Source organism: Bos indicus x Bos taurus, chromosome 19 (genome assembly GCF_003369695.1).
Source record: "Bos indicus x Bos taurus breed Angus x Brahman F1 hybrid chromosome 19, Bos_hybrid_MaternalHap_v2.0, whole genome shotgun sequence".
Lineage (NCBI taxonomy): Eukaryota > Metazoa > Chordata > Mammalia > Artiodactyla > Bovidae > Bos > Bos indicus x Bos taurus.
Genome location: NC_040094.1, coordinates 52,259,369 through 52,274,027, shown reverse-complemented (window position 1 = coordinate 52,274,027; position 14,659 = coordinate 52,259,369). Strand labels below are relative to the sequence as shown.

The window sequence follows — 14,659 nt, the reverse complement described above, 5'->3', positions numbered from 1 at the left end:
TCACAACCACTAAGCATTTTAAACAGTCACCAAGAAAATTTTGCCTCCATATAAGCCAACAAGACAGAAAACTGAAGGCTCTCCTCTATGCTTGAAGGAGTTAGAGATCTTTCCTTAGCCATGAACATAAATATACTGCTTTCTGCATCTAGATGGACAGACAACATCTCACCTGTCTGTTCAGCGTGATGGCACTTGGCTGGCACTTAGTACAGATGCCGTTAGGCCATGGAAGGTGTCCCTCACACCCTGATTTAATCTTGCAACTGATGTTCTCCAGGGCAACAAATTTCCCCCTGAACAAGAAAATGCAACTTAATTAAACATTACAATGGTGAAAAGTTTAGCAGGAGGCTGGAAATAAAATGTAAGATACCTTACACTTCCTGAATAGAGTTCTCAGGAGCTAAACACGTGGTAGCAACAGCAGGGAAAATGTGCTAAAATTTATTCTAATGGAGTTCTAGCTTTTGTCCCGTACACTTAACACTGTACAGGATTCAGAACTATTTCTGACAAAAACAGTTCGTTTTCACTATCACTAACATCTATGAAGATTTTCAAGAGTACTGCTGAATATCTAGATTTAACCTATGCCTCTGAGAGAAAATGAAACTCTTTTTAAATTTCATCAGCTTAACAGAAATATTTACATAATGAGTCTAGTACTTAAGATTTCTGTACAGAATTCTTATCCATAGAAAAAATGTGATTAGGATACATAACAAAGATATCACCACTCTGTTTTTGGTCAGTGAGGATGTCCTGGGCCCCACTGGACTTGGCGGTGAGCCTGCACAAGCGTCTGCAACCTCCGTCGCTTTCCTGTTCACAAACAGCCCAGTGAGCAGCACTGTCCCCACAAGCCAGCGGCATCATGAAAATGACAGCACTTGGGAAGCAAGGGTTACCACCAAGGCTACGTGTTAACGACAGCGACAAGCGAGCCCTTGACCTAGACTGACAAAAGGCCAGCAGACCTCAGCTCACTTGTGCTCTGGTCCCAGACAGCTTCAGAGCTTACCCCACGGACAAAGCAAGAATAGGCTGCTGGTAGATTTTTTTTTCCCCTGATCTAAGTTTTTTTTTTAAGTCATTTCAGGATGTCAGCAGGCTGTCAGAGAAAAACTACAAGCGGGCGAACATGACATTCTTCAAGAAATGTTGCTGAGTTGGGTTCAACCACCATCTCCTCTCGCTGCACAGACAGGAATCATAAAATCCCAATAAGAAGTCCGTTCCTTTTTGGTGAGGTGAACACATCAGCAGGATGGGGCTGCATGGCAAGGACTTGATGTAATTCAGAAGAAATCAAAGTGCTCTCAGCTTGCCACTGTCATAGCTGCTCTGTAAGAGCCAGCCGTCCCCGCTGCCCACCTGCACCCACCCTGCCCGCCTGGCTGAGCCTGCAGATGGCAATGCCGAGGCACCAGAGGCTAAGCCAGGGGTAACACCCTACCTCGGCCTTACTATGGCTGTGAAGTTGAGATGCTAACGAGGCAGGCTCCAGGGCAAAGGGCTGACGGGGGCTGTGAAACAGGAGAGCCAAGAGGACTGGGGGGAGGTGGTCAGGTTTTCCAAAAAGCAGAGGGAAGGTGTGCTCAGACTCCACAGACACAGGACTGGCCACTGTCATACCTCATCTCATCCATCTTCGCAAACAACTAGCTGCCAGGACACCACATACCCGAGAGAAGGTTGCCAAGGTACCCCTGGGCCTTCACAGTGGCCACCGCCAGCCTGGCCTCTGCCCTGCACTGGGCACTGCGGACTACAGCAGGTACCAGAGTCTCCACCCACCTGTTTCCTCTTCTAGAATCAGAATAAGATTCACAAATTCAAACAACGCATGCCCAGACTCTTAACTTTACTTTTCTCACTCATATGCCAAGGGGCTTTAAGCAACGTGTGCAAGTGACGAAAAATGAACTTCTGTGCCCCAAAGCCACACGGGTGCCACCCCCACATTCAAGCTGCTTACTTGTCAGCCCCTCCAGTCAGCTTCCGGATGTACGCGTGGAAGGACATGTGCTTCACGGGAGGCTCCAGGTGGTTTAGGTAGTCCTCATCAAACGGCTGCCAAAACACACAATCAACAGAGTCACGCACCTGCGCCCGGGGTCGCGGCCACAGCCTCCACCTGCCCAGCCCTGAGGCAGGTGGGCAGTAGGAGAACTGGTGCTGGGTCCTCACTATTGTTCTAGGTCAGAACCCAGTTTTCTGTGTACCAGTTATCTTTAAAAGATTAAAATGAATCTCTATTAAATATAAAATGATGTTAAGTCAAGTAAGGATCAAGTAAATTTTGAAAAAAAAAAAAAAAAAGCCACAAGATGAAGCAAGAGGAGCCTCATGAAGAAAATCAGGTTGGCCTTCCTGCCATAAATTCAGTGTTAACCAGTCACAAGTCAGCATTATTATGGTAACTCTCAATCTCACCAGGACAAATCAGTAGAGACGTGAGATTCAGGGCAAAGTAAATCAAAACAATGATGAACACGAAAACCGCCAGGCCCAGCTTTGTGTCAGGTTGTAAAAGGATTGTCCAGGGAACCCAGTGTAAATGCTGCCCCTTTATCACAGCAATACCCTGTCCCAGCTGTTCATAATCCACCCAGAAGGTCACTCCCATAAATAAAGGCTCAGCCTCTCAGTGCAGCCTGTACTAGGGGGAATACGAGGCCCAGGGCAATAAATAGGTAAGTTCTTTGAACCACTCCAACCCAGCCCAGGACTTAGAGGTGTGGAGACAGCTCTGGGAACTCACTCTGCATGGACTCTCACCTCGAGAGGAACGCAGTGCACGCACTTCCCCAGAGGCCCGTGCCGGCACCTAGAGCATAAGAAAGGGAAACGCACAGTGTCAGCACGTGCTCTTCTGCCTCCTTGCATGCTGATACTCACAATGCATGTCATACCTAATGAAATGCTGCCCCACCCACGTGAAATTATCTGAAATGGTACATGGTGAAGAGAGCTTCTAACAGTTTAATATTTTGGTGTGTATTAAAACTATTGACCTGTGCATCAAACCTGTTATTCCATGGATATTACCTGCTTAAAATGACACAAACCAAAAGCAAAAGTGAATGAATTTAAAGTCAATTTAAATAAAAATGTTAGGTGAAGACTAAGAAAGTTGGTATGTGGATGTGGCAAAAACCCTGAAAATGGTACATAAATAGCTTAAGTGTGGAAAACACCCACTCTGCGTACGTATTTTGAAAAAAGGATGAAAGGATCACTTGGCTCTGTGGGTTTCAGTCTGCACAGGACAGTGGGGATGTGGGAGCTGGCGAGGGTGCTGACAGGTGCAGCCACAGCACTGTCCACACGGGGTGAGAGCGCTCAGGTGCACCTCGTTCTGTATTTCAGAGCAAAACCCGCCTGGATCCCCCAACAGGCAGGCTCTTCCAGGTAATGCACACAGAGGCACATGAACTCTGAAAAAGATTTCTAATGAGCCTCACAAACACTGATCAGAGTGGGAGCCACCCGGGTCCCTGGGAGGAATGCAAATGGGGTGGAGAGCTGACTGATGGCCACAGCCACAGAGTGGTTCCACGCCAACTGCATCTCAGCACTGTCTGGGGCCCTCTGATTGGAGACATACAAGTTCCTAATGCAGCATGCTGAATTCCAATATCTCAATGTCATGCCTGCAGAGTGATGCAGTTACACACTCCACTGCAGAGACAACTTTCACTCAGTTTTACATCAGAGTGTGAACTCAGATGTTTCTAACTAGTCTCCTTAAAAAGGACAGCCAAATATCTGAAATAAACAATTGTACACAAGTATAAGCATTTTACACACTCCTCGGTGAAAAGTGAACATTCCTAAGGGAGCGGCACCTTTAGCAAATGAAACATTTCCCAGAAGAACGGAAAGAGCGCACTGAGTATGGGAGGCTGAGCATCGTCCACGAGAATTAAACCAGACAATGTGAATGAGGACCTGTGCCGGCGGGTGCTGGGGTCCCCCCCCCTCTACCCCGCCACACTTGCTAAAGCCCTCTCTGCACGTGCATCCAGGTATTTCAGGGGCACACCACAGAGAGGACTTGGTTTAAGGCTCCTCCCTTCTTTCAAATCTCTTAGTTCTCACCAATTTAAAACTTTTAAAATACAAATGGAGCACAGTTAGAGATTCAAACAATGAGAAAAAGCTCACAGTTATAACTTAAGTGAGATCTAAGTTGAAAATAGATGGTCAAACTCGAAACTTACATTTCTTCATCAGGACACATTACAGACATTTCACTTGACTGACCCCGTGGCCCCGAGGGCACTTACAGCTGTGGGTCGCGGCTCCTGTAGATCTTCCCATCCTGCCTGCTGAGGTACTGGTCAATCTCATCTTCTACCACGTTGGGAGCACCACAGGCCTTCAACCCCTGAGGGGCTGATGTCTCCATCTCAGACGACGGTCCCGCAAGGTTCGAGGGAAACAGGAACAACAGATCTCCATGCCTGTTCAAACAACAAATGTTAAGTTGAGGCTGTCTTTCTTTCTCCACAACCTGAGCTGCACAGAAGATCAACTCACGCGAAAACCTCTGACGCCTACAAACAGCCAACACCAACCACCCCAACGGACTAGACAGTAAAACTTCCAATTGTAAAGAGAGTCGAATGCTCCTTTCCTGTCTCCCCTGTGCCTGTCCACCTTACCAAGATCAGCAGCAGGCTCTCTGGACTGAAACATAACTTCCTTACCATCAGACTGCAGGATCTACGCTGCACAGGCACAGACACACCTAGTCCCACACAGAAGACGCACAAGCTCAGCAGACGCTGGGGCAGCACAGCCTCTACCCTCCTCCTCCTCCTCTGCTTGGCACCCACTTCCCCTCATTCCTTCCTTGGCCCTCTCTTTAGCTCCCTCATTTACCTCCCTGGCGCATCTTCCTTCCACTTCTTTACATTCACACACATGTCCATAACATGCATGTCACTAATATACAACCCTGAGATGATTAGACACACACTTTCTATATTTGCTGTTCCCACACAATCCCTCCAAAGATGGTCTGCCTCTAGTCAAGGCTCCACGGTGAAGCCACCCTACAGTACGCTTTGCTGCTCCCGCATGACAGGCAAGGCTCTTGAGAGACCTGCCACTACCATGCCACCAAGAGATGGCACAGTCTCCTGGCCGCAGGGCAGATTTCCCAGAGAGAGTACATTAGACTTCAGGAGTTTTATTTGTTCTTAAAGCTGCTGACGTACTGCTTTCTACAAAGGCTGCCATGATTCACACTGCAAAGGGCAACATTTGATTTTCGATCATTTTCGATATGAACAGCGTCCTTTCCCCATTAGACCCACTGCAGACTTCAGCAGAGCCTGACTGCCCACCTACCACCATGCCTGAGGCCAGTGAACAGTCCCACCTGGGAGCACTGCGGGTCCTGAGACAATCAGTCAGCCAGTCTGGGAGGAAAAGCTGTAGCACCACCACTGGGTAAGTATTTCCTTGCTCTCAAGAGGCACGTGCAGAAAGCAAGACTGGAAGCATAGCCTGGAGCCTCCAACCAACAGAGAGAACAGGTGCCTCAGCCAGGACGGGGAGGCTGGGCTGCAACTCTTCAACAGGTCTGCTCGGCCCTCTTTTTCCTCTCACAATTTAGGGTGATAAGACAGCCAACTTGTAATCAAAGATGTCTATGTCTAACAGCAAATGAGATATTCCTAAACATCCTCCAGGTTCAGGATACTTGGCTCAACTATCCATCAGTTTTAACAAACACACTCTAAAAGGCATTGTGGAGCTCTAAGAAGGGAACTCCCAAGGGTCCAAAAACCCAGGGCAGCTCAAACAAGACTAGTGAGGGAACTTATGGCCAGCTCACGAGGGGAACCTTGAAGTTGGCTTGTAATCATTCTCTGGGTGACAGAGATGAGGCCTCAAGCCTGCCTGCCCAAAGCGAGTTGCTGAGCCCAAAATGCCACACAGAGCCAGATGTCTGAAGATATCTCAACAGCTGGGAAAAAACCTACCAGTTGACAAAACAGACCAAGGAGAAATCCTATCTGCCTCCATCCACTACGCTGTAGGCAAAACTGTCCAAGAGTCTGAAACCAAAGGCTTGCTCTTGCAAGCATCCAGGGTACACTTAGGGATGCTATTTGGTTCAGGAAACCAAAGACAGAAATTAACTTGAGTGCGGAGCCCACAACGCCCCCTTGTGCTTACAGAAACAAATGCTTCTCAGTAAGTAAGTCAGTCGCTCAGTTGTGCCCAACTCTTTGCGACCCCATGGACTGCAGCCCACCAGGCTCCTCTGTCCATGAGATTTTCCAGGCAAGGATACTGGAGTAGGTTGCCATTTCCTTCAGTAGGAAAGCCAATAACTCCAGATCCTTCAGGGCTCCCTAAGACCAAGTTTGGGCAAATATAAGCTCTCAAGAAAAGGTCACCAAATGTACAAGATAAACGAACCATCAGGACCAAGAGAGGGTGGGAAACAATCAACAGATTTAGATAGCCAAAGACTTCAGGTGTGGAATTCAAAACAAAGGATATATACTTATGAGTGAAATGTCAGCTGGAAATGGAATGAAGAATTGTGAGCAACAAGAGGCTATCTGCAATGACCAGGGGCTCCAAGAGTGGGCAGAGGGGCCACAGACTTAGTAGCTCTTCCCAAATCCCCTGCATAGAACAGGCTAGACAACACCAGCAATAGTGCAACAGGATCCTCACAAACCCTAAATACACTCAGGAGAGGCAGACTCCAGACACCTCAGGACCTGAGAGGGAAGCACCAGGTGTGTGACAGGCCAAGGCAGAACCCCAAGGAACCCAGCAGTCTTCACTGGCAGCCTGGGGGCCAGCGTGAGAGTAGAGCAGGAGCCGGAAAGAAGCCCCTGTGAGCATATGAGCTAACAGCCAGGGCTGAAAGACATCAAATAGAAAAAAGTAAAAAATGTAATCACTGAAATAATACAGAGACTGAAGGAGAGGTATTATTTAAAGAGATAAAGGGGAAGAATTCTCTACACCTCACCTGCAGATACAGAAAATACATTTTACATCAGGTAGAATTACACACAGCAACTAACAAACCATCAAGTCCACACCTGGACAGATCAAACAGAAACCACAGGACCCCAAGACCAACAGAAGATCTTTAAAGCAGCCAGAGGAGGAAAAAAAGAACCTACAAATGAGTTAGAGAATTAGAACAGCCAGTTGAACTGTGAAAATGGCAACAAAGGCAGTGGAGTGAGTCCCGCACGGAGCTCTGGGTGACCGACTCTTACAGACGTGGTCGGGTAACTCTCGAGCAGGGACAGGACGTGCTTCTCATGCTGCTCAGCAAGCATCACAACTATCACTGAAAAGACGCGCTCTAGGATCACCCAGAAAGACACGCCCTCCAAGTGTGACCGCATGGCAGGTGGACAGCCTTGCCTAAAGGGTACTTCATCCTGCAGCCCCCCTTTCCTGGCATCCAGCCGTCAGAATAGTTCTGAGACACACAGCTGCCACATTCACAGTGCTCGTCCTGTGTAGGGACCAGACAACCATGTGGAGGAGGCGCAAGCCCCCACCCCCAACAGACAAGGGTGGAGGGGCCCAGTGACACTGGGTGACTATTCAGGCACACAGCCGGGGTAGTGGGTGTGAGTCCAAACCTGAGCAACACCCACGAGAAGTGATTCTCAAGATGCGGAAACCCTTTGCGAGCTGGGAGGAAAGTTTGCGAGCTGGGAGGAAAGTCGGCCCTCATCCACTGGCAACGAATATACATAAGACAAGGCTTTACATCATCACAGCAGCAGGCAATGAGCAGGTGCCAAACAAGTATCCGTTGAAGAACAAATAAATTCATGTTAAAATTGCATTTTTTCCCCCTAAGATATACTAATTGTGAGTCTAAAATGGACCACACAGATTGCCAAGACAGCCTATTATTCTGACTGGTAAAAGTCACACAGCCAAGTACCAACAAAGCCCAGCCCAACCCTCACTAGTGGCCACAGCAGCCAGGCTACCTGTAGCCCAAATAGGAGAATTCCCTGCCCGCTACCTAAGGACAGCGAAAGACCTGAAGGGTTCTACTCACTAACCCGTGAGCAGGTGTGCCCACACAGCTCAGACAGGGGTGAGCAAACCTTTTCTTTAAAGGGCCAGACAGTAAAATATTTTTGGCTTTGCAGACCAGACAGCCTCTGTCACAATCACTCAGCCCTGCCCTTGCAGCATGAAGACATATAAACGAATGGACGGACGTGGCTGTGCTCCCATAAAACTAAAAAAACAGAAGAGGTCTCTGCACCCAAGAAATCCTTCTGACATTACCCATCAATTCTAAGGCATTCCAGGGGTCGTGCCAGCAAGAAATACAACACAGACCTACCAAGCAGGTCTCAAGGCAGAACTACACACAGAGTTACATTCAAGGTCCTTCTCTGCACGAAGCAGCTGAGTGTGCAGTTGCACACACACTATAACTCCTCCTCTGTGACGCATATCCCTGAATTCTGCAAGTCAAACAGATCGGCTCGACAGTAACTGTAGATTCGGCATGGCTGCCAAACACCTGGCAAGCAGCATGGTCACCCGCACTCTGGTCCACGTTCAAGACCGTAATCACAGTAGCAGAAGGAAACGGGGGAGAACTTAGTGACTTCAGGCGGGTAACTAGTGCCAGCATGCCCTCCCCACTCCCCACCTTCTCCCCTTGGGCACTCACTTGATCTTCAGCAGGTTGAGGGATTTGTTAGATGATGCTGTTATTTCTCCAGTCTTGTTTCTATTGATGTAAACTGAGAAGCCATTATTTTGGAAGCCAAACTCCTTTGCGACCTAAAACAAGCCCCAAACAACAGAGATTTAATAAAATATTTAAGGGAATTCCCTGATGGTCCAGTGGTTAGGACTCTGAACTTTCAGGGTTAAGGACCTGGGTCCAATACCTGGCTGGGGAACTAAAACCTCACAAGTCACACAGCACAGCAAATAACATACCAAAATATTTAAGTCTCACTGCTCTGACCACATATACACATCAGACATTCCTAGTGAGTTTAGAAACTGCTCCTCCTTAAACAAATACCTCTTGTTATTTTGCTTTCTTACGAGGAAACTCGAGTCTGGGGCCAAGACATGCAGCTCAACTCTTAGGGTCATCTGAGACAGGGAATTTTGGCACAGAAACAGAAATTATAAAATATAATCCAATGGAAATTCTACAACTGAAATAGAAAATTCACTGGATGGGCTTATCATCAGAAAGGAAATGACAAAAACAAAATAAAAAAAAAAGTCAATTAAAGATGGGTTAATAGAGATTACAATCTACAGATAGAGATTTGAAAGAATGAACAGAGCCTTAGGGAACCTCCGGAGCCATAGCAAATGATCCTCCGGAGAAGAGAATAAGGCTAGGACTGAAAAATATTTGAAGAAATAATGGCCAAAACCCTCAAATTTGATGAAAAACATACGAGTTAACAAATCCAGGAAGTTCAGCAAAACCAAAATAGGATAAATAAAGAGAAAACTATGTCTGGGCACACTGTCATCACACCGCTAAAAACCAAAGATCAATGGAGAACAGAAGACAATGGAACAACATCTTTAAAGTGCTGAGGCAGGAATAAAAATCTGTCAATTCAGAATTCTCCATCTGGAGACAATACCCTTCAAATACAAGGGCAAAATGAAAACATTCTCAAGTTGACAAGATCCAAGGGCACCTGTTGCTGACAGCCTCCACCACAATAAATGCCAGAGGATGTTCTTCAGGCTGAACACCAGACAGAAACTCAGAAGCAGAGGACACACAAAGATAAGGACTCCAAATCAAACAACAGGAAATCATCACAGAATCGCCATGAGAATCCTGAGAGAGCAACAGTGCTGGTCAGGAACAGGAGCAGGTATTTTCTTGGCAGTCCAGGGGTTAAGATTCCATGCTCTCAACGCAGAGGGCATGGGTTCAATTCCTGGTCAGGGCCTAAGATCCTGCATGCTGCGCAGTGTGGCCAAAGACAAAGAAACAGACAAGACTAAAGACTTTGACCTTTTTCTGAAACAGCGATAAACTGAAATTAACAAATTGTGGCACTTTATCTGTTCTGCAAAACCATACTGTTTTTCTATAGGCAGAGCACTGCAAGCTATTGCCAAGAATAAGAAAGAAGTCTTGCACCAGGAACATCGTTCTTGTGTGAGTTAGGATAGCACCCCTGGGATGTAAGGCAATCTCTGAAGTGGTGCAGGGTATCGTGTGGGCAGCCCTGTGGGCAGAGGGAAATCCCTATGACCACATGACTGAGATCTGTGCTTTCTATCAGGACAGAGAGCAGCAGTATTTTCAAATACAACAGCCAGCAACATTACTTCACACATGCTAAATCCCACTGTTGGGAGATGCAGAAATATATATACTAGGTTCTATACGGTGCTCCTGTGAAAATAACTGCTTCTGTGAACTCTGAATTCTTTATCTAAAGATACAGAAACCGAACACAAGGCATCAAGCATTAAAAAAAAAAAAAAAAAAACTTAGCAGAGTCTTACAAGAGCACAGTTAAAATCTTAAAAACTGGGACTCTGCTGTCAGTCCAGTGGTTAAGACTCTGCCTTCCAAAGCAGAGGGCACAAGTCCCCAGTAGAAGAACTAAGATCCCACATGCCATACAGCGCAGCCAGGAAAAAAAGCTTAAAAACTTCATTTCACACCTGAGATAATCTTGATGTGTGACTACTGTAATAAAACCAGAAACATGGTACTATGTAAGATGAATACAAATGTTTATAATGGAAAGTAACAAAAAAGAATACATGGCATGATTTCATTTAAGTTGAAAAACAGCCAAAACTAAAATTTAGGGTTTAGGAAGGCATAGAGGTGGTAAAACACAGAAAAGTGGGGAAGCAGCTCCCATCAGGTCAGGAGAGGAGTGACAGGGTGAGGAGGTGGGAAGGCTGACCGACAGTTCCTGGAGGCTGGCACCGCCCCAACCCAGACCTGGGTATTTTCTTCATCATCAGTCTTTTTGACTGTTCACATTTTTCAAGCATCTCTTAGCAGGTACTTTAATTCACAGGTAAAAAAACATGTATAATATTATAAAGAGAAAGGACAGAGTCACTTGCTGCTAAGAGGTCGGTTAAGAAAGGACTGAGGGAAATTTCCTGACAACCCAGCAGTTAGGATTCTGCGTTTTCATGGCTGAGGGTGCACATTTGATCCCTCGTTGGGGAACTAAGATCCCAGAAGCCACAAGGTGCAGCCAAAAAACAAGGACAGAGGTAGGATCTGGGGTGACTCAGTAAGGGCCCTTTCAGGGAAGTGACAGCAGCAGAAGCAAACCCTTGGATCCTGGAGATGAGGAAAGACGATGCCAAGCAAGACAGCCAGAAGAACCTGTCCTGGAGGGGTTTATGGTCTAATGATTCACAGAGAAGGAAAGGATCCAGTAACTCAAGATTCTATGAGAGATTTTCATTGCAAGATGTCTCATTACACTTACAAAACCAATTTCCTTAGAGAGCATAATGCCACATATTAAACCAGGATCAAGGATGTCAAGTGTGGGGATGGGAAGTTGGAGCCAACAAAGTTCAGTGGTTAACATACTTTTCAGGCCAAGTCTGTGAGGCGAAAGGAAGGCCATTTCAAAGCCCACTTACAGGGCACAAATGCACAACCAAATTATTAATTATCAAAAATCAGTACGAGTCCACTTATATGACAAACCTGGAGAGACAGAATGTAGGGTGGTTACCAGAGCTGAAGGGGAGGAGGGGAGAGGAAGTTTGTGTTTAATGGGAACAGAGTTTCAGTGTGGGAAGATGAGGAAATTCTGGAGATGGGTGGTGGTGATGTACAACACTATGAATGTACTTAACGCTACTAAACTATACACTTAAATGTGGTTTGCACGGCAGATTTTATGTTATTCTTATCACAGTTAAAAAAACAAGATACAAATCTACATTTGTTGACATAGAGTCATGTCCATAACCTATTGTAAAGTGAAAAAAGCAGGTTACAAATGATCACAAGGTGAGATGTGAATTTCTCTAGAATGGGTGCATCTTCTGCCTGCAGGGCAGGAGGACTGACATATGGGTCACTGCCTGGACTCATGTAACTTGTCACCCAGATAGCTAAACAACCATGAGCCCTCAACACCGCCATCAAACAATCCATTCAATGATCAATCAAGGACGAAAGAGGGATCTTGGTTGTTGAGCCTTGTCGGTAAGGTGGAGAGCGTCCTAGCACCAGCGCCTGAAACACAGGTGTTGGTGGCTGGCTCACTGGTCTTCCTGACAGGGCAGACAGTGACCCCTTCAGTGAGACATAACATGGTCACGTGAATCAAAAAATGGTTCAGGAAGGTTGGACTCTGAATGTGAGGTCACAGGGAGAGCCTATTATCCAATTAATTTCAGTTGGATTTTCCTCTTTACCAATGCATAATACATGATTAAAATACATTATTTCCAAATCAGTCTTAAAAAAGCACTTTACATATAAATTAAAATGCAGGCATGCCAGTTTTTGTTTCGTGTTTTGTACTAAGTTGCTTCAGTCATATCCAACTCTTCGCAACCCTACACACTACAGACCACCAGGCTCCTCATGAGATTCTCCAGGCAAGAGTACCAGAGTAGGTTTGCCAATTCCTTCTCCATTTTTTTCTTTGGTGATCCATAAATGTTTCTCCTTAACCTCAGATATGAAATACAGCAGTAGTAGAGTATGCTCCTATTTTGGTGAAAGTACATTACATGCATACACAGGGATGTATGTGCCCATATGCCTGCACATGTGTACACATAAAGACATGCTACACGGCTAGTAAAATTTTGAGTTATTATTATTGCTTCTTTATACTTCCTGTATTGTTCAAGGCTTTTATAATTAATCCATATTATTTGCATAATCAGAGGAAAGGATTTTCACTTGAGGGGAAACATCTCAGCGTAATAAATGTTTGTTTTTGAGTATTCCCAAACAAATTTCTCCTAAGCAATGACTGCTGCGGTGATAATGGCTTCAGAAATTAGGTCAACACTAAACTGTACCTCCCTGACTCCACCCACATCCAGTGACAGCTATTGTGTCCATATTCCCTATGCAAGGCAACAAGTAAATACCCAGAGGGAGCACTAGGATTTCAGGATACTTCTGAGGCAAATAAAAGTCAGAATAATCCTGTATTTTTAGGCTTCTTTTAAATCATTTGAATTTAACCCGTCCAACAACTCTATATTTGATGCCAAGCACGAAAACCTCAAGTTAAAAACAAAACCATATCTCTACATGGTTACTACAGATATAAGAAATTTTCATATAACAAAGACTCAGAAAAGTAAAGAACAACTGTAGGCAGTATTTTTAATCTCACGTTTATCCCCACAACTGTCCAAGCAATAGCCACTTAATGCTTCATCTTTGCTCAGACGATCTCTCAAGAACTCAAGCTTTTAGGGTATCCTAGCACCATCACCAGGAGTGAGCTGACAATGGTCAGCTACTACTAAAAAAGCAAAGAGTAAAATATTAAAATGGAGTAGGAAAAGGCAACCCACTCCATTATTCTTGCCTGGAAAATTCCATGGCAGGCTATAGTTCATGGGGTCACAAAGAGGTGGACGTGACTGAGCAAGTAAGCACACATGCAGGATATTAAAAAGTCCTTGAAGACACAGAGATTCTCTTTTCTGCTGTCTACTGCACCTGGGTTTTTTCCTTTTATTCTTGTAAATACGGTCACTTAAGCAGCACTGTTGGAACCAGAATAGAAACTACTTTTCAGAAACCAAACTTCTCAGGTAAGTGCTATGACTTCCTTAACAGATCACAGTGTAATCCTCAGCAAATCTCCTTATTCCCTGGACTTCAATTTCCATCTTTGTGAAAACAAAAAGATCAGACTACCTGACACTGAAAATTCCCTCTGGCTTTAACAGTCTGTGACCTTTTTTTTATTTTGCTTATGAAAAGTGACTTTTTAAATCATTATAAAAGTTAATACCTATCTACAACAAATTCAAATAATAAAGAATGTATAAAATAGAGGTTGGCAAATTTTCTCTGTAAAGAGCCAGGCAGTAAATATTTTCAGCTTTCAGGCCATACAATCTGTCACAACTACTCAGCTCTGCCCCTGGAGCTCAAAAGCAGCCAGACAGTACATAAGCCAAAGAGTACGGCTGAGTTCCAATGAAAATAGGCGGCCAGCCATGAACCATGCTTTGTCGACCTCTAGAATGAAGCATCAAGCAAAAGCCACTCTCCTTCCTTTGGCCTCCTCTTCCAGAGCTACCCCTTTTAGGTCTGGCTTATGCTCTTTAAACCACATTCTCACATCACAGATTTGTAAATGGAGCTTAATTTAATTTTTTAAGAAGAAAGTGGGATCATTCTATACATGTTAATAATTCCCCTTTGCTGAAAAACGATTCAAGTTCTTCACTCTCTGATTTTTCACTCACAAATGCTCCTCCTATGAAATCCTTTTACACTGACCTTTGGGCCCTTGGTCCTGCAATGGTAAGCAGTGGTCAGCTGTGACACATCTGATCCTGTATCAGTCCCACCAATCATGACAGAGAAAACCAATGCAAGAGACTAAACTTGGGAGTGGGGAGGAATCAAGAAAATGAGGGAAAGAGAAAAGGTACA

The 14,659-nt window shown here is 45.2% G+C and overlaps 1 protein-coding gene across 1 annotated transcript in view; it reads right to left on the bottom strand.

Annotated features, from left to right (window-relative positions):
- Positions 1-14,659, bottom strand: part of NPLOC4 (NPL4 homolog, ubiquitin recognition factor) — a 50,040-nt gene that overhangs the window by 31,291 nt on the left and 4,090 nt on the right. Inside the window, exons 3-7 of the mRNA XM_027517970.1 lie at positions 8,705-8,817; positions 4,296-4,472; positions 2,785-2,833; positions 1,982-2,076; positions 173-296 (exon numbers count right to left, since the gene is read on the bottom strand). Coding sequence (XP_027373771.1) covers positions 173-296; positions 1,982-2,076; positions 2,785-2,833; positions 4,296-4,472; positions 8,705-8,817 — 558 coding nt within the window. The remainder of the gene's footprint in view (positions 1-172; positions 297-1,981; positions 2,077-2,784; positions 2,834-4,295; positions 4,473-8,704; positions 8,818-14,659) is intronic.